Source organism: Xiphophorus maculatus, chromosome 12 (genome assembly GCF_002775205.1).
Source record: "Xiphophorus maculatus strain JP 163 A chromosome 12, X_maculatus-5.0-male, whole genome shotgun sequence".
Classification (NCBI taxonomy): Eukaryota; Metazoa; Chordata; class Actinopteri; order Cyprinodontiformes; family Poeciliidae; genus Xiphophorus; species Xiphophorus maculatus.
In genome coordinates, this window is record NC_036454.1 from 26259578 (window position 1) to 26277798 (window position 18221).

At 39.5% G+C, this 18221-nt stretch overlaps 1 protein-coding gene across 3 annotated transcripts in view; it reads left to right on the forward strand.

Moving 5' to 3' along the window:
* The window catches only part of ncor2 (nuclear receptor corepressor 2), a 111023-nt gene that overhangs the window by 34104 nt on the left and 58698 nt on the right, over positions 1-18221 (forward strand). For all 3 annotated transcript variants that reach the window (XM_023343094.1, XM_023343095.1, XM_023343096.1), the window contains exons 4-7: positions 4118-4295; positions 7544-7726; positions 13832-13945; positions 17863-17919. In XM_023343094.1, the coding sequence (XP_023198862.1) occupies positions 4118-4295; positions 7544-7726; positions 13832-13945; positions 17863-17919 (532 nt within the window). The remainder of the gene's footprint in view (positions 1-4117; positions 4296-7543; positions 7727-13831; positions 13946-17862; positions 17920-18221) is intronic.

Below are 18221 nucleotides of genomic sequence, written 5' to 3' on the forward strand. Positions count from 1 at the left end.
TTTTTCAGTTGGGTGTGTCCACATATTTCACAGCTTACATACGTACACAATAGACCTGTGCAATGTGGCTTAAAAGACTATTGCTGTATGACGGCACAATTTCCGGGCAACAAACAAGACATTCCACAGAAACCTCTGCTAATCCCCTTCATTTGCTTTTGCTACACTTCTTTAAATTGCAGTATGACTACAAAGCCAACCTGAGAGTTGTTCTGAGCTGGGAATATGATCCTTTGCCATTATGATCAATGGAAAAGATGGCTTGAACTTCCTCCTTCTCTTTCTGCTTTCCAACATCAGTCCCTATGTAGTCCATTCCTACAACACTGTTTTTTATCTTTAAAAATCACATTTTTCTTTCTTGTTTAGATTGACATTAATAAAACAAGGTTTCTCACCAGTGTATTATAAGCCTGGCGGGCCACCAGGCTTTACTTGCCCCTACCCCTAGACTAAGTGTTGATTTTATTTATTTGTTTATTTATTTTTCTATACACCCATGACTGTGATGGCAAAGACAAGTTAAGCTAGGTATATATATGTACTCCTACCGCTGGCCTTAGCTAAATTTCTTGGGGAAATCCTGTTTAATCAAACATTTATCAATAACATTTTGTTTCACAATTGTGTGCGAAATCCATCACCATTATCAGTTTCTAAGGTTTCTAAAGCTGTGTGGAAAATATCTAAAATATTATACACTAGGTGTTTGCCCAAATAATATTTTTACGGTACGATAACTCGTTCTGCATGATATTTGAAAATTTTTCATGCCGATTTTTGTAGATATTGCCACAATGATATCTGTGAGAATATATATGCTTATTATCTTCTTCTGTGCTTCAATCCCTCTGTGACCATTGACTAAAAGTTACTTTAGCATAACACTTGAAATACATTAGCATACAATTATTGTATCCAGGCATTTTCTAATTGAAGTGACTAATATCTAATGATATTAATATCTGGATGAAGATATATATTTGCGACATATCATGCAGCATTAACAGTAATTTTATCGCAGTTTTACAGTTATAGTTATGACTTAAAACACTTATTTATGCTGCTGCAAAATTGATACAGTATTTTGACTATTAATTTTAAATATGTTAAAATGTTTTTAAAAAACATGGTTAAAACACCTGCTGAAGCATCTATTGCACATAATGTCTTTTTTGCTGGTTTTAAAGATCAACACTGCTAGTATTAGAAACTGATATTAGCATGGTTCATTCGTCAGATTGTCTGCTGACTAATAACCTGCAGTCAGTTGCTGAGCAGACGTCCATTACTCAGCAGATGTGGCTATCTTTATAAGAGTAATGGGAGTGGCTCTTTGAGCTTCTATAATACGCCTGTCGGCTGCATCCATTTTTTTGCAACTAGAAGTATTTCCAAACAGCCTGATTTAATTTCTTTATAAGTGTGGGAAATGTTTAGAAACCTTTTTTTTTTTTTTGTAGCTAGCTGGCCGGCAGCAGTTGGGGAAGGTACATGCTGTGACTTTGTTCTACATATTACTGGAGCAAATGCCTCTGTCGCATCAATAAGTAGACTTTAAGTCGGCGAAGCAACATGATGGAAAACCTGAGAGCTTTTTGAAGCAGTAACTCGCTGAAACCTCAGGATACCTCGAGATCGGTAACCGGTCCAATCCTAATGATCCATCGAGGCTCCATTTCCTTTCTCCATCTCTGCTCATAAACCACAAAGCATCCCAAAATCAGATTGATTTCCACAAAAACATACATAATTTATTTTTTTATTTAGTTTTTATTACCACACAGAACCTGAAACCATTATTGTCCTCTGGTAGTAGGCTATTGGGCCATTTGGTACTTTCCTGTACTTTCTTTGTAAGGTTTCATTCATTCCAGCTGTGGCTACCTCAGCCAGGCATCTCTCGCTCTGTTAACCAGCCCTGGGTTTACACACAGCTGCAGAGCTACTCCTCTGGGGAGCAGTGAAGGGATCAGCCTCCACACAAACACTATAAGGCTCTCACAACAACAGGCTGCTGTCTACACAAACCGTCTCTACTCTTGCCGCAGCGGGGCCCGAACCAGTAGGAAAGTAATGGAACTGTTGAGGGAAGTTGTGATGAGCCCCCCTCGCCCCCTCCTCAAGCTTTTCCCCCAGCTTCCACACACATCTTTGTCTCGTCCTCCAGACAAATCCTCCCCGGGGCGAAATTATTCTGCATGCTCACAGGAGGTAGAGGGAGATAGATCAGGGGAGCTGGAGTTGGGTGATGTGATTATGTAAGTGCCAAACCTCATATGGAGATGCAGAAGTGTTCCAGCAAATGAGTGAGAAATTACTGTCAAAAACGGGGAGGCAACTACCATTTGTACCATGTTGGTAAAGGATATGGGCCAGATCTTTTTCAGATTTTATCTTTGGGTTTAAAGTGCCAGAATGTAGCTTTTATTTATTTATTTATTTTTAAAAAAAAGCTTTTTACATATATAATAAAATTGTCACCATGTAATCTGTGAAAAGATTGATCTCCTACACTTCCTCCCTGAGCTAGTGTTGCCTGAAGAAATGGACTGCTCCTGACCAAAAACAACCAATCAGAGCCAGGAGGAGGGTTTTGGCACTGTCAATCAAACTTGTGTACACGCTGCTAAATGTGCTAATGACAAACAACTTACTGTTACAGGAGAACCTCACTAGTGGCCATGCTAACTAGCCTTAGCATTCATGACGGATAGCAGATAGCAAAGAGGATAAAGGGGGAGGGAGCAAGCAGCATGCACATGGCCATGATTGGCAGCGCTAAGACCCTCCTCCTGGCTCTGATTGGTTGTTTCTAGTTTGCACTGGGAGAAGTCAGGGGAGCTCTTTTTTTTTTCTTCTTCCCAAAAAACAGAAACAAAAAAAACATATTTAATTTTTTACTAAAGTGATGCACTGATGCTTTACTCAAATTGTGCCTTAGATTAATACACACAGTAAACACTTTCACAGTCCCTTTGGTTGCACGTTCTTTGTAAATGTCTCCCAGTGTTTTTTAGGGGTTATTGATTATTACACATTCCCATCAAAACTGAACTCCACAGAAATGGGTTCCACACACAGAACAAAACCACAGACCAGACCACTTTGTGCCTGGACCAGCAATGATGGTTGTGTTCATTCTCTTCTTTTTACAAGCCGCCTCCAATTTGACACCGACAGCAAGGGCTTTGACCTTATAGCTTCTGTCTCCTGGGTGGGGTTGTGGGGAACAAAACGCCGTTTAACAAGTGGCTTAATGAAAGTTTCACTGTCTATTCATCAAGTGAATTTTAACATCTGCATAGAACTCCTTTTCATTGCTTACTTTAATTTACTTTTGGTTATTTTTCACCTGGTTCCTGTTGATTGTGCCGTGACTGTAATTTAACTGAAGTAGGTGTCTCACTGGGAGTCATGACTACATTACAAGGGTTTTGTCTAAGAGAATGCATTTGCTGATGCAGAGTCCTGGTCTGTTAAATCATTCAAATAAACACTAAGTATATGCTTGGTTTTAAACCAGGGGTGTTCTAACTCTTAAGTCATTTGAAAATATAATTGAATGCAGTCTGCTACATCCCTGCTCAACATGCCAAGTTGACGTTGAGAACGACTGGCAACAAAAGCTCCCTGCCATGCCTCTTCTGTCATTTCATGACAAGAAAAGTTGCAAAAAGACAAGTTGGATTTATGATCTTTCTGCTGTAGAACTCAACAAAATAACTCTTCTCCTGAGAAGCCAGTCTGGATGAACAGTAACAGAAACAAACACTGGTTACATCAGGCTAGCTCACCATTTGTTCCCTTTTTTCACAAACGACATATCAGTTCGGTACAGTGGGCCGTGATTTTATTTTATTTTTTTTAACATAGGTCTATTATGAAATGCCACCCAGATCACTTATGCGGTGTTTTTATTTTAATTGTAGTTTAAGCTTCAAAACACTTCTGACTGTATTTAGAAAGAACACTCATCCACAAATATAACCGCATCTCTATGGCAACGCTAACGTTCTGCGCAGCTTGTGTCCAGCGCCTATTAGTTGTTAATTATTAAAAAGCAATAACCAAGCATAAAAACCTTTTTGCTACAACTGTCTTATCTTCCTTTCAGAGGACAAGAGCAGCACATCCGTTACGAGCACATCTACCTGCCAGAGGCCCCCGGCCAATCAGAGGTGGATTATGCAGAGATCAAACGTCCTCGTTTGGAGATGGGATCGGACTCTCTGATGAGGCCTTTGTCCCACCGGCAGCCGTTACCTCTCGGAGGGGCTGAGGACATGACGAAGGTGAGTGACGTGTATAACGTATGGTAGGCAGTATCAATTTAGTGTATCATACTGAATTTACCAGTAAGAACTGATATTAACCAAATTATATTAATTTGGAGGATTTGGGACTTAAGGATGCATTCACAACAGCCCTGTTTAGTTTGTTTTAACCAAACTCTAGTTCATTTGTCTAGAAAGTCTGGTTCGTTTTGGGAGGTGTGAATATCTAATCAAACTCCAAAAATGCAAACTCTGGTTTGCCTACAAACCTTGGTCTTTTTGATTGAAGTGAACTCTGGCGCATATTTAGACGCCAAGCGGACTGGAAACCGAGCCAAAAACGGCATTCTGGGTAAAAACAACAAAACAATCACGAGAGTCTAGCGCTAGCGGGACAAATGGCTTGTGGTCTTTTACCAGGGCAAAAGAGGAATCCTACACCCGCTAAAATCTGATTCTATTACATTTTGCGAAGAAAGAAGTCGCGCTCGTGTCTTCTGAGGTTTTTGTGTTGTTTCCTTCAGCGGTTCTTGGTACAGCGCCACCACAGGCGAGGATAGGAACAAGTTTCTCAAAGGGGTTTGGATCACTTGACACAGTGCAGTGCGAAAATGAACTGCACCACGTAACAAAGATTGCAATTTTGGCCGCCAGTTGAACTGCGTCTACCAGATTATGAGGTTTGAAAACACCCTACAAGACGATCCTTAGAAGTAATAATACAAAGTTTAGATTCTGCCTCTTCTTTTTTCCCCCTGAAATATAATACCGTAGCTGTTTAAGATTTAACTTACTTGGAAAATCCGACTAGACTCTTTAAGAAACCTAAAGGATTTCATTAGACTTGTCACAGCAGGGGATGCAGAAGAGGATTCTGCTCTAAATCAGAGATGGATCTTTGGAGCAGCAGGAAAAACCAAGGGAGTTGTGAAACGGCAATTAATAAATAATAGAGCTGACCTAGATTTCAAAAGACTGAAGGGGATGAAACTGCGAGCAGCAGATCAGAACGACTTGCTTGCCGTGCGGAGCTGCTTGATTGTGAGGCCTCCCTGACATGACAGAGTGGCTCAAACTGCCAGGAGAGGCAGACCGCCAGAGAACGGTAAATAGATACAGTAATAACGAAGGAGGGGGAGGGGAGAGTATTCAGGAATCCTTGTGCTTTCCCTTAAAGCAGCAAGAGCTGTAAACCTGTTACATAAGTGGAGTCAGATGCAATCACTGCTTGGAACAAGCGCGCAATACAATAGCTTGATAGAATGCAGGAAGCAACGTAAAGAAATGGCAAAGGGCAAGCGTAGAGAGGCATAGATAATGGGGGAAGGGGAAAGGGAGGACTTGGAGACTGAGGAAAAGAGGGAGTGAGCCAGTAGTATCTGACAAAGCTGATGCCTGGAGCATGACTCATATAGAATGGGAAACAGGCGGCCAGAAGCAACAGCTCTGTTGCTGTACGCCAGAATCTACAGGCAGAGACAGTCTGCTGCTATTTGCACTTCAGTTTCAAACGTTTTTTTAAAAAAAAAACTATTATTAATACTTTTCAAATAATCTCAACTGAGAAAAAAGGTGAGGATGAGGTAGAGATGTTGACTGGACTCCCTGCTGACTGCTTCACATTAAGTCGTTGCACTTTGAATTCAGAACATGGCTCAGATGCACAGGTAAACATGTTGCTCCCTCTTTGGTTGAACATACCGGTCAACAAAAAATGGATAACTTTTATTGTTTATCCTTAAATACATTTTAACCTCCTTAATTACATTTAGTTGAGTTTTCAGAAAACTAGTCGAGGCTGGAATTATAAGCAGAAGTGAAACGTTTTAGGATTTCTAATACGTCCTCAGATGTTTTCCGGGACACTGAGTTTTAACACGGTTATGAGAATGGTGCCTTGATTCACACTCAGGGTTGTCAGATTAGACAAAGTCAAAACATCCCGCGAGTGCTTTTTCCCAGTTTGACTGTTTTTTTTTCCTTTTTTGCATGTGTTTGTTTGTTTCTGACTCACTGGCTTTGGCAACTGTGGGCTTCTTAATCTAGGACAGGCGCTCAACATCCTCTGGCTCTGACATTTTCAATCACAGCAGGTCTACAAGGCTGTAATGCTGCCTGCCTAGTCCAGATTAGCCCACTTACATAACCTTCATTTCAGATGTTTAAAAATAACGCAGAACAAAACCCAAGCTAGATGGCTCTCACTCCTACACGCACACACAGACACTCGTATGGAGGAACGGCTCCATCATGGCCTCATATATTTATAACATCAGAACAAACACGAACACAGTCGTTCATCAGGAACAAATTAATTCTTCCCCTCCCGCACAAGCGTGCCCATTACATTGTTTTGCATTTTGTCCATTCACTAACTAATATTGTCAGCTTTCATGAATTAATGCTTTGTCACATGTACACACATCTTAATTAAATCTTTGTAACACAATTTGAGAGTAGGGCTGCAACTAATGATTTGTTTTAGTAATCGATTATTCTGATGATTACTCGATAAAAAATGGCACATTCTACAGATTTTGAATTTAGCTACTTAAGAAATTTATATTTAATATTGGAAATACATTAAGCAATAGAAATATACAAATTTCTTTTTTAATCACCTAAAATGCAATAACATAGCATTCCTTCAGTTTCGCTTGGTCAGGTGTAGCAAAGGATGCATCTGTATCTAAAAAAACAAATACTTGTAACATTTCTGCTTAACTTAGCCTCTGTACAGTGTAGGGTTGATCTTTTGATTACCTTTTTCAAAAGGTGCTTAATAAGTGGAAAGCAAAAGATGATTAATAGGAGATTTTCTTTTCCAGAATCTGAACCAGATGAAGCTAAAAATGCCACTTAAGGAGTTTTGGGTAGATCGAAACAAATGTTTCTTAAATGCAAAATGTAGACATTTTTGTAATTTAATTACTGCTTTGCGTATGGTCTTTCAGTAAATGGTCTTTGTCTGAGTTTGTATTCACCAGTTAACGATTATTCAATCACTAAATTAGTTGATGGTTTTTATCAATTATCGATTCATCACACTTTATCCGATTAATCGTTTCAGCCCGATTAGAAAGCCTTTGCGTTATTGATTTACAAACAAATGTGAGAACTTCTTTTCCAAACCTTGACTCAATTATTCAACACTGACTACAGATTCTTTAAAACTTATCTTCCTGTTTTTGAGACTGTTTCTCTATTTGTGAAAATCTCTTTTGAGCCCGATGTAATGTTTATCTTTGCTATGTTGGGGTTCACAGGAGCGTGGAAGTGCCATCGGGAAGCTGGAGCCCATCTCGCCGGTGAGCCCAGTTCACATGGACACCGACTTGGATCTGGTTCCGGCTCGATTCTCCAAGGAGGAGTTGATTCAGAACATGGAACGTGTGGACAGGGAGATCACCATGGTGGAGCAGCAGATCTGCAAGCTTCGCAAAAAGCAGGTCTGTGCTCCGTGCGATCTGGCAGTAGTTGGAGATCATCTCTCCTCCTGGAACTTCTGGTTCCAGGAGGTTCTTACCCAACTCAATTTCATCTCTGTGGCAGTTTTAGTGTTTATATCTTCATCCTTTCGTCTAGTTTTAATATTCAGCAATAAGATTTATTTTAGTGATTGTTTTTTTAGCAACTTGAAAGCAGAAAATTTGTTGAAATCTGTTGTCTTTCTGATCTATTTTCATTAAACAGTTATTCATTTTTTATAATTATGGCCTTGGCAGGAGTTCCTAAATCATAAGATAGTCGTATTTTAAAATGTGATATTATTTCTAATTTGGTGAATAGCCTGTGAATGGAGTAGATTTTTTTGTTTTACACCATTTGCCTATTTCTGAGCTGGGTTTGGAGAGGAATAGGAGTATTTATTTTCCATGTCTTGTGAACTCTTTGTCTTGACTTTTTTTTTTTTTTAAGTGAAATCTTTTTCCAGTGTGATTGCCCTTTCAGTCATTAACCGCCATTTGGATCCATAATGATTTTATGTTTTTGATCAACCTAAATTAGGCTGCAGTTTATCCTAAGCACTATTTATGACGGAAAACTCAACAACCTGAACAACCTATTAGAATTGGCAGGGTAACACTGTGGAAATGCTTTTTTTCCCTCCCTCAGTAGGGACATTTAAGCTGGTCAGACTTGATGGGAAGATAGGTGGAAAATCAAGGAAGCAATCTAGTTAAAGGCTGCAAAAGACGTGAAACCAGGGCAAGAAGGTCACCTAACTCCAGCCCAATGTTATGGCTTAGATCAAAAGAGTGGCTCAGTCAAAGTCAGGGCTTTATATGTTGTTCAACTTTCGCGCGTGATCTAGTTTCACTCAGTCTGAGTGATTTTGGAAAGAGGAATAGACAAAAATGTCACTCTGTAGGTGTGATTGTAGGATCTAGATTGGACTTTATGACAAAATGTGGAAAGGTTTAAAGGGTGTGATTACTTTTGCAAAGAACTGCAGAGTGAATTTCTGCATTCAAGCTTCTGTGGTTTGTTGCTTGCTGTACTTTGTTTATGCTGAACAATTTTCGGCATCTGCTTTTCTTCCCTCTCTTCCTTTTGCTGTTTTTCTTTTGTTACGGAGAAAAATCAGTTAAATATATATGAAGCTATAAATAACGGTTTCCTTCAGGGAGCCGAAGCATGGTGAACATTTTGTTACTGTGAAGCCGTTCATATCCCCGCCAGACCTGCCACACTGACTCCCAGTGGGCTGCGTGGGGTTTTTATAAAGAAGCTGTATGAATAAGCCTGGCTTTCATCCATGCAACTTACGGATCCATCAAATATGCTGTTACATCAGACTACTACTTTCTACAAAATAAAGAGATAAAAATAAATGCAGCAATAAAAATATGTCAAAATACAAATAACTAAATTCATTAAAATAGAATAAATACGTGAAAATTAAATACGTAGTTATATATGTAAAAATAGAATAAAAAAATTGTGTATAAATGCAGATAGGTAAATGTAAAAATAAATCTGTAACATACAAATATATAAACATAAAATCAAATATGGAAAAATACAAGTAAACATAAATATCAAATTTTAAAAATCTGTAAGTAAATACGTAAAAATAAAATTATCTGTAAAAATAAGAATAAATCTGTAAAATAAAAGAAATTAAAATTAAATGTAGAAATACTAACAAATATGTAACAATAAATGCATAACAATAAAAGGCGCAAAATAAATAAGAAAATACAAGTAAATATTTAAAAAATAAAATAAAATAAATTTTTGTTTCAAAATTTTCTTTATTTGTAATTTGTAAAAATAAAAATATGTAAAAATAATTTTTAAAAAAATTTAATGTACGGGGGGGGCTGCTTAATGCACTCATTAGGGGAAAAAAATCCAGTTAATCCTTCAAATGCAGCTTTGGCACTCTTGAGGAATGACAGATATAGATGTGATTACACCTATTCGAAGTGTTGCGTTCCAAAGATTTCACAAGAAAAATCTATCTGCTGTGGTTATTGGGTTTAGCTCGCATTCAAGGACGCCACCTACATTTTCACAACGTTACCAAGTTAAACGGCACGTACGCTGTATGCCGACCGACCCGTTTTGAAGTCTGGTTTCACATCTAATTATTCCGAGCACAGAGAGGAACACCTGAGAAGGAAAAGCAAGTAAGCCCTGTGGAGAGGTTCATCAAAGCTTGGTGGAGGAGAGCAGAAGCCAGGCAGAACTTGGACTAAGCCAGGAGGAACTCTTCAGACACTTGAAAGCCGCAGGGCCCCTACTGTAGAGGGCCAAACTTGACCTCAGACATTCTGCCTGGGTCGCTGTTGGAAGCCATGTCTCTGCCTGGGATGGCACTGTTTTTCTCTTATAGAACTGCTAATTTCAAAGTTAATGTTGAGTCCTTCTGTCAAGAATGGATTTTAGAAACATACCAACAGGAATAAATCAGGACGTTCAAGAATATTTACACTTTAATCAAAAAGATGAAACGAGGAATCCTTTTCTCTTTGGTGAATAGAAGAAACGTCTTGATTCTGAAAGCTTTGAATGATTAAAAGCTGCTCTCAGAACAAATCTGCATCCCCCTCTCAGGTTCCTGTAATGGAGAATGTTTTTCCGGATATTATTACAGTCCAGCTCGGGCTGAGCGTTAAAACATCTGCACTAATTAAGTGGCATGATGAACTATTTTTTAAAGAGTTCTGGTAGATTAAGTGAACGGGCAGGAGGCAGAGGTTAGGTTACAGCCAGTGTGTCAGCCAAACTCATGACGGTTGGTTTATTTAATTTTATTCTGAGGTGGGTTTGGAAAGGGAATGGGGGGGTGCCTGAATTTGCTTGACCAGATGCTTAACTAGGGAAATCATGGCACAAGATGAGCCAACCTACTGTGTTTATGTGTGGACCATCTTGAGGCCACCATTACTCCACCCTCCTCTGAAGGCTAGTGTAGATTAGCTGTTTTTACAGCGCCCTTTTGCCTCATTTCCACTGGTCGGGTCGGTTCGGTACAGCGTATTCCGAAGAGCATTTCCGCCACCAATTGAACTTTCAGACGTGGTTAAACCTAAACGACTAACATGGCATCACACTAGCGCGACTGTGACGCTCTACAGTAGTATGTCTCGTTTTTATGTCCGCCAATCAATGAAATGTGTTGTGTGAGGCCAGTGGCTTCGCCCTAACCGCATCGTTCCTACAACTGAAGGGAACCCAGAAACGGTGTGCGCTGTTTTTACAATGGAAACTGATAAAATGGCGTCCCGACCCGTGCCGTACCACTCAGTGGAAACGAGGCATTTGACACCCAAACTCAGCCTCCACATAACTGGTCAGAGCTGATTACATACACTCTGCTGCTTTTTCCCCCCCAACCCACAGCTTACAGTAAATGCATCCAAATATTTTCTGAGTATTTCTGAAGGACACTTTTCATTCAACGTTTAGTTAAGCAAATCCTTTTTATTTTAAACCATTACAGTATGTTCGATTAAATGTTCCTGTATGTAGCTGAAGGTTTCCATGTTGTAGTGGGAAAAAATTGTTTTTTTGGGGTGCATAAAAGTTAAAATATTAAGACAGTCTTAATTTTAATGATTGCACACAGAGTACAGTGGAAGCCTGATTCACTGGCATTAAAGCTTTTGTCAAACGATTCTTGTGTAGATATCATTTCAAATTTTTTGGTTGGTGTTTTCAGAAATCTGTGAATTAATAGGACTGGATTTTTCATGAGTACGGCCGCACAGTATGAGGGAAAACATGACATTACAATATTATTCTGACATTTTTCAAAGGTAGTTAACCTAGATTCTCTCCACTGCTTGCTTACTTTTCCAGTTTTCCAGAGTTTGAATGCATGTCAGCTGTAATGTTTCGGACTACCAAATATTACATCTATGCAATCTTTTGCAGTTTTGATATTGCACTTATTAATATTGCGATGATTGCAATTTAGTATTGGATTTAAAACTCGCTGCACCACACCTGGATTGCAATATTTTTAGCAGTAATTAATTTGTGTTTTGTGGTGTTCACGAATGGATCAGCTCCAATTTCCATAATTTTTTGTGACTGGTGATAGACCGATGTCGATCATATCCACCAAACTTATCTACCTTTACAAACGTCTGAACATCAGCCACTGTCTACTTTTTCTCTGAGGGCTGACAGACAGACTCGCCCATACGTATAAACTTTTCATTTATCTTGAGAAAAATATAAATTAACAAACTGCATGTAGTTGTTTTGCGGGTTTCGTTTAGTGTTTTTCAGTAAAATAAGGTTGGAACATTGAAAGTGTATTGATCTGTGTGATCTTATAGCACCTAACAGGGTCAGTTATAAAAACATTTGGCATCTGTCAAAATTGGAATCAGCAGGTTGGGCTTTTTAAAGATCTGTGATCGGCCAGAAAACTGCAATTGGTGCACCTATAGTTCTATCACTTACTGGCTAAACTCATAATTTAGCCAGTAAGTGAAAGAACTTGCTGCCTTTTTTTGTTTTTAGAGAACTTTAACTTCAAGTTAAACTGGATTTGCGGTTCTTAACCTCGCTAGGGTAAAAGTGCCCTCTAACGCCGCATCGGTTGTCCAGTCAAAAATAACCACCTAACCTAATTTTCTCAAATCACTTTTAAAATCTTCCTGGTTGCAGTACGTCATTCTCTTACACCAATACAACTGCCAGACCTTATCTGTTGGAGGTAATGGAAATGATTTGACGTAAATCTTCTGAGTTTGTAGCTGTAATGGCGCTCTGGGTAAACATAATAATGCTTGCATAAGGAGACGACTTTATGGGCTCGTTTAGATGCTGTAAATGTCTTTCAACCCACCGGGGTTTTAAAGTCATTACTTTGTGGCTTGCAGCAATACAAACTGATCACTGGCACAATGAATGAATATGTTCTTTAATACACATAGGGCTGTAACTATTGAATATTTTATTAGTATTTAATCATTTTCATTCAGTTAATTATTATTTTAATTATTATAGTCTTGTTTCGACCCATAACCAGGCTTTCATATTTTGATGTGAATGTGACAAAGATCAATTAAGTATTTTGTTTTATTTCTGTGTATTGTGTGTTTTTTAATCCAAAGCCAAAATGCACATTCAGAGCCACCTTGTTGTTTCGTCTGCTTTTTCCATCATCACAGTTCCCCGTTTGATATTTTTCTCCCTCTGTACCTTTTTGTTTATGCACATGCAGTGCCACTTGTCCTATGCTCCCACTGTAAACATCGATTTTATTTGCTCGAAAAGCCATTTGAATCAGGAATACGCCTGCCTTCTGTTTGTGCAGTCTTGTTGTGCTAATCAAATTCAGTTTTGCTGCAGAGTATATTAACTCATTGTTTGATGTAGCTCCTTAAGTGTGGCATGTTTGGTCTCGTTCTTCAGTTTTTTTCCCCCTTCCTTGATCACACATAATCTTAAGTGGCAGAGTGCAGCGCCACGCGAATAGCGGCACTGGTGAAACATGTCTGCCATCAAGTTGAACCATCCTATGAAAGATTTATCTCCAAAGCTGTAATGTTGTGTAGTTGCTTTAGTTATTTGAAAGCGTAGTCTTGGCTCTACATATGCAGCCATAACCTACATTCTATAAGCGTCACTTTTTCATGTATGTCACAATAAGTAATAAATCAATTAATCGCATGATAAATTAAAATGAGATCAAAAATCTCCACGTGGACAACAATCATTAGAGATGCTCGCATCAGCATTTTGAGGAGCGTTGCCAACATTTGACACCCTGTATCAAGTAGTTAGTTTGCACTTCCTGCCACTTTTGCCTGTTTCGGCTGTTTTGATTTATTTTTGATCTTTTAGGTATTTTCCAGTTTCGGTGCTAAATGTTCTTTAGAAATTAAAGAAAGTATTATTATCTTAGTTGAAAATTGTCTCAAGATGGCAATACAATCGTTTATCGCATTGGTTTCTGGGACAATTTGTCATCCAGCGACAGTTGTTATTGTGACAGGAGTATCTGTAAACAAAAACCGTCGGCTGTCAATATTTTCCCCGTTACATATAATGGAAAAGTTATCTGATCTTTTTTGTGTGCGCCGCAGCAACAGCTGGAGGAGGAAGCCGCTAAGCCCCACGAACCCGAGAGGCCCATCTCGCCGCCACCCAGTGAGGCCAAGCACCGCAGCCTGGTGCAGATCATCTACGACGAGAACCGAGTAAGTGGAAGATAAACACTCAAACAGGCGTGCTTAATCTGCTGCCTTACCCCTTTGACCCATATTCCTTGGTATTTCAATATGGCCACACTCGATCACATTCGCAGAGTATTCATTACGTTGAAACGGCGGAGGTGGGGCCATGATATTGTTTTTCACGGCTGCGGCGTGACAGTTCGCACAGTAAATACTGTCTGTACATTCTGCCTCCCCAGAGAAACAGCAGTCTGTCATACTTTTTAAAATATTTTTCTGTGAGATCTTAAAAAAAAAAAAAAAAGCAAAACAAAACTCAAAGCTTGTCGAAATGTATTCATGTCATACCTAACCCCTCTTACTTGTTACTGCCGTGCAAGGTAGGAATGTTGCCTGAAAGAATATGCTACTAAAGGTCAACATGGCAAACCTAATGAATCAGATGTGTTGACTCCAAGAGGCGCACAGACAGTAGAAGGTGACTCACGTTTGCACTGACACAACCCTTGATCTTTGCTCTAAAATGTTTCGGATTAATCAGCCTCGTTATGGAGCAGTGCTTCGTAAAAGCTAGCAGGAAATGTTCACCGCAGGAAGTTGAGGTGTGTGCAGAAGATGAACCACGGAGCATTGCAGTGATTCTCAGTGCTCTCAGTCCCCCTTGTGGATAAAAGCTGAGGTTTCATTTTTGTAGGAACTGCGAGTTCAAAAATGAAACTCTGAAGGGCCTCTTGTGATTTTTTATTTTTTATTTTTTTTAAATATCCAGCATATATTTTAAGCTGGGTAATTCTGTACATCTAGGCTGGGGAGCAGTGCAGTGTGCAGAAAATTCACTCAAAATGGACAATTATAGTTCAGCCCAAACTTTGGCATTCTCTGTGTGTAATAAAACATACTTTGCATTGCTGTGTGTCTCAGAGAAACGGCGGATAACCGCTGAAAGGCCTCAGAAACCCTTTAGGAAGATGCACAGCGTGCGACTTTGATTGTTTCCATGGCCAGCTAAAACGCAGCCCTTCCTTGGAACAGGAGATGGCGCAAGTTAGAAAGTGACTCGAGCGTGCAGTCTAACCTCTGTAACGCTTCCCTCTGACTTACATGATGCACTCTGGCCTGCTGCCATCCAGCCTCATTGTGGCAGTCAAACCAGGCTCGAGCTGCTTCTATTCTAAGTCACACGCTTCTGCTTTACTCATCGCTTCTGCATTTCTGGTATTTACAACTGCACTCGCGCCACTGTTTAATTGTCGCGATTCGATATGCTAGATTTGAGTCGTCTTCAAGGGAAGACTGCATATTGTGTTGTAAATAGAAATGGTTGCCCGTGGTGTTTACACACGTGGCTGGAATTACTTCAGCCTCAGCTCTCCCCGTCTCCACACTGTCATCTGTCCCTTTGGGGCTCACAGTCACAGGCTCTTTCAGCCCCATCATCAGACCCCCAAAGACCGGCTCAGTTCATGTTCATCCTCCCTGCATTTGGAACACAGACATCTCAGACATGGGGATGAGAAAAGACATGGACCTCCTGTGACTGCATTGCGTTTATGTCTTTTCGATGTAAAACTAGCTTTGCAGGTTTCTTTTGTGTTTTTTTTTTTTCCCCTGCATTTATCCCTTTTTCTTGTTTTTGTTCCCAGGATTCCCTTTGGTGGGGGTGTAGGATTATAATCACTCAGGGAAGCCGCAGAATCAATCCCAGAAATCTGGTTTCACGTTTGCTGGAGTCGGATCATGTGACCTGCAGAAAATGTTCCGTTGGCTCCTAACTTTACGAGCAGCGATAATGCGAGCGCCGCTGTGGTGAATCTGTGTGCCACCACCAGGGGGCATGATTGAAATGCTAAATTCAGCCTCTTCACTTTTGTCTGCTTACAAACATGAATGATGTTAACGAAGCACCAGCACTTTAATTAATTACACTCCTACTGAAAACCAGAATGTTTTGCCTCACATTTCCCCTCTCCACTTTAGTTCCATAGATATTGTTTGTTTTTTCTTGGGTTTTTTTCCTTCTTCTGAAGCTACTTCAGTATCTCACAGCTTTGTTTTCAAATTAGCTGAAAGTATCACAGTTCGGAAATGAAGAGAAATCCCACACCCCCCTCCCTCCACTCTCGGAGGATGAAAGTCTCCTTTTAATAATTGCTGCTCATTAAGTGCTGCTGCTGTGAGCGTGCTCTCTGAGGCAATACTCTGCAGCCTGTTACACCTACTCACTGATGATGAGGAAGCAACATTTGCATTTAATTGATATGTACAACATGTGCATTGTGTAAGGCTGTGGTTCTTTTCTTTCCTTGTTCTGTGGATGCACAAGGCTTTTATTCAAAAAGCTTTGCCTCACTTTTGACCCAGTTGTAAGTTTGTGTTCACTCATGATGTGGAGTTGATATAGTCATGATTCTTATCACCATTTCCCTGCAGTGAAGCATGTCTGTTAAAAACACGTAGCTGAGGATGTAGGCCAGGGGTGTTCACTATGCGGCTCGTGGACCATTTGTGGCTCTTGGAATGATATTCTGTGGCCCTTGATCACAATCCAAGAAACTTAACAAAACATTCCAGTGTCAAATTTGTTGTGAGGTCTTTAGTTAAGATAAGATGCTGCTAAATTAATATCTTTAAAATGGAAATGCTAAGATGCACACAGGGTGTTTTCCTTTTATTAGCACAGTTACGGTATGGACTTAGAATTTTATTGTGATATTTTGCAATACTATTGTGATAACAATAAAAATTATGATTTAAAAATCATAATTTTTGCTTCTGCTTCTATTTTAGATAACATTCCAAGATTTATAAGACTAAACGGCACTCAGTATTTTCAAACTTACTGATATTTTTTGAGGCTCTCATGAAGCAGTGAAAAAATTGTTTAAAATAACATTTCCAATAATACAGTTTTTTTATTTAATATCATTGATTTAAATTTATCAAGACAACAATAAATCAAAATTTCTCTAAGAAGATTTTCACAATAAATGATAAATGATACGATAAATGCGCACCGATTTCTGCTGCCGATTCTAGACATCAAGCAATGGCAGTAATGCAGAAATGTCTCGTCGCGGAAAATTTTAGCATCAATATTAGCATTTTCATACAAAAGTTTACAACATAGTCATTTAAAACCATGAAGGTTTTTGTCCCTGCTACATGAAAGCAAGGTTATAGTATGTTCTCTGAACATGATGGTTGTCTAACTTTTAGAGTTCATCTTGTTTTCAGTCTGCTGAGGATATTTAAGCAGCATTAGGTTAAATATCCTAACCTAATATAAAGAAATAAAAGCTGCCACCGAAATGTGGCCTGGCCTGCTCTGTCACTGTCATCAGCTGTAAAATGTCACTACATGAACCAAGGGCATCTGTACATGGCAAATGAAGGAGAAGAGTACAGTGAGAATATTGTTTTGGAGTTTGGAAAGATGTATACACATTTGTCTGGTAGAGCTAAATGTTTATGTAAGGATGAGCAGAGAAGACCCGTTTTAGATTGACTTTTTCCTTAATGGTCAAACATCTCTGTTCTCCAGCTCTGAAGTGCCCCCCTCCACTCCTCCAGCTCCACTCTTTTTTTCCACCCTCTTTCTCTCCCACTTTTTTAGTCTACTCCCACTTGCTTTCATGCCTGCCTGCTCTTTCTCTCTAACCTTTCTCTGTTCAGGGTAGGTGAGTAATCTTTCTCTTTTTTTCTTGCTGGAGAAGATAGAGAGAGAGAGAGAGCTGAGGCAAGGAGCTGTGGCCCAGCTTGAGTTAAAAGCTCTAATAATAGGCAGCGGGTCCAGCTCTCCATCTACCCATGCATCCAGCCCCGTTCACCCCTTATAGCAAGCGGTGTTTTTTTGCCTTGGTGATCTAGTGAGCGTGTTCCCCGCGTTGCCGTGGTGATGGCAGCTGGCTAATGTGCTACTTCGGTTTGTCTTTTCTCATCAGAAAAAAGCAGAAGAGGCTCATAGGATACTGGAGGGGCTGGGACCCAGAGTGGAACTGGTGAGTAGCGACTTTTACTTTGCGTAGACTTTTCTTCTCGTCTTGGTGTGCTCTTCTGTCCTTAAATTTTGAAACACAGAGCAGCGAATCGGCTGCTGCAGAGCTCAGCTCTGCCTCAGGGGGCGTTCATTCTATGAAACTTCAGCTTAGAAATAGATCTAATTATTTGACCTCTTTTCATTAGTTCCAAGGTTTTGCATTACTTCTCTAATTGATGACATGTTTAATTATTTTTTTTAAATTACTAAGGAAACTAATTTAGGTCTTTTTGCCATTTTGTAACCTTTTTAATTGGTTTATTT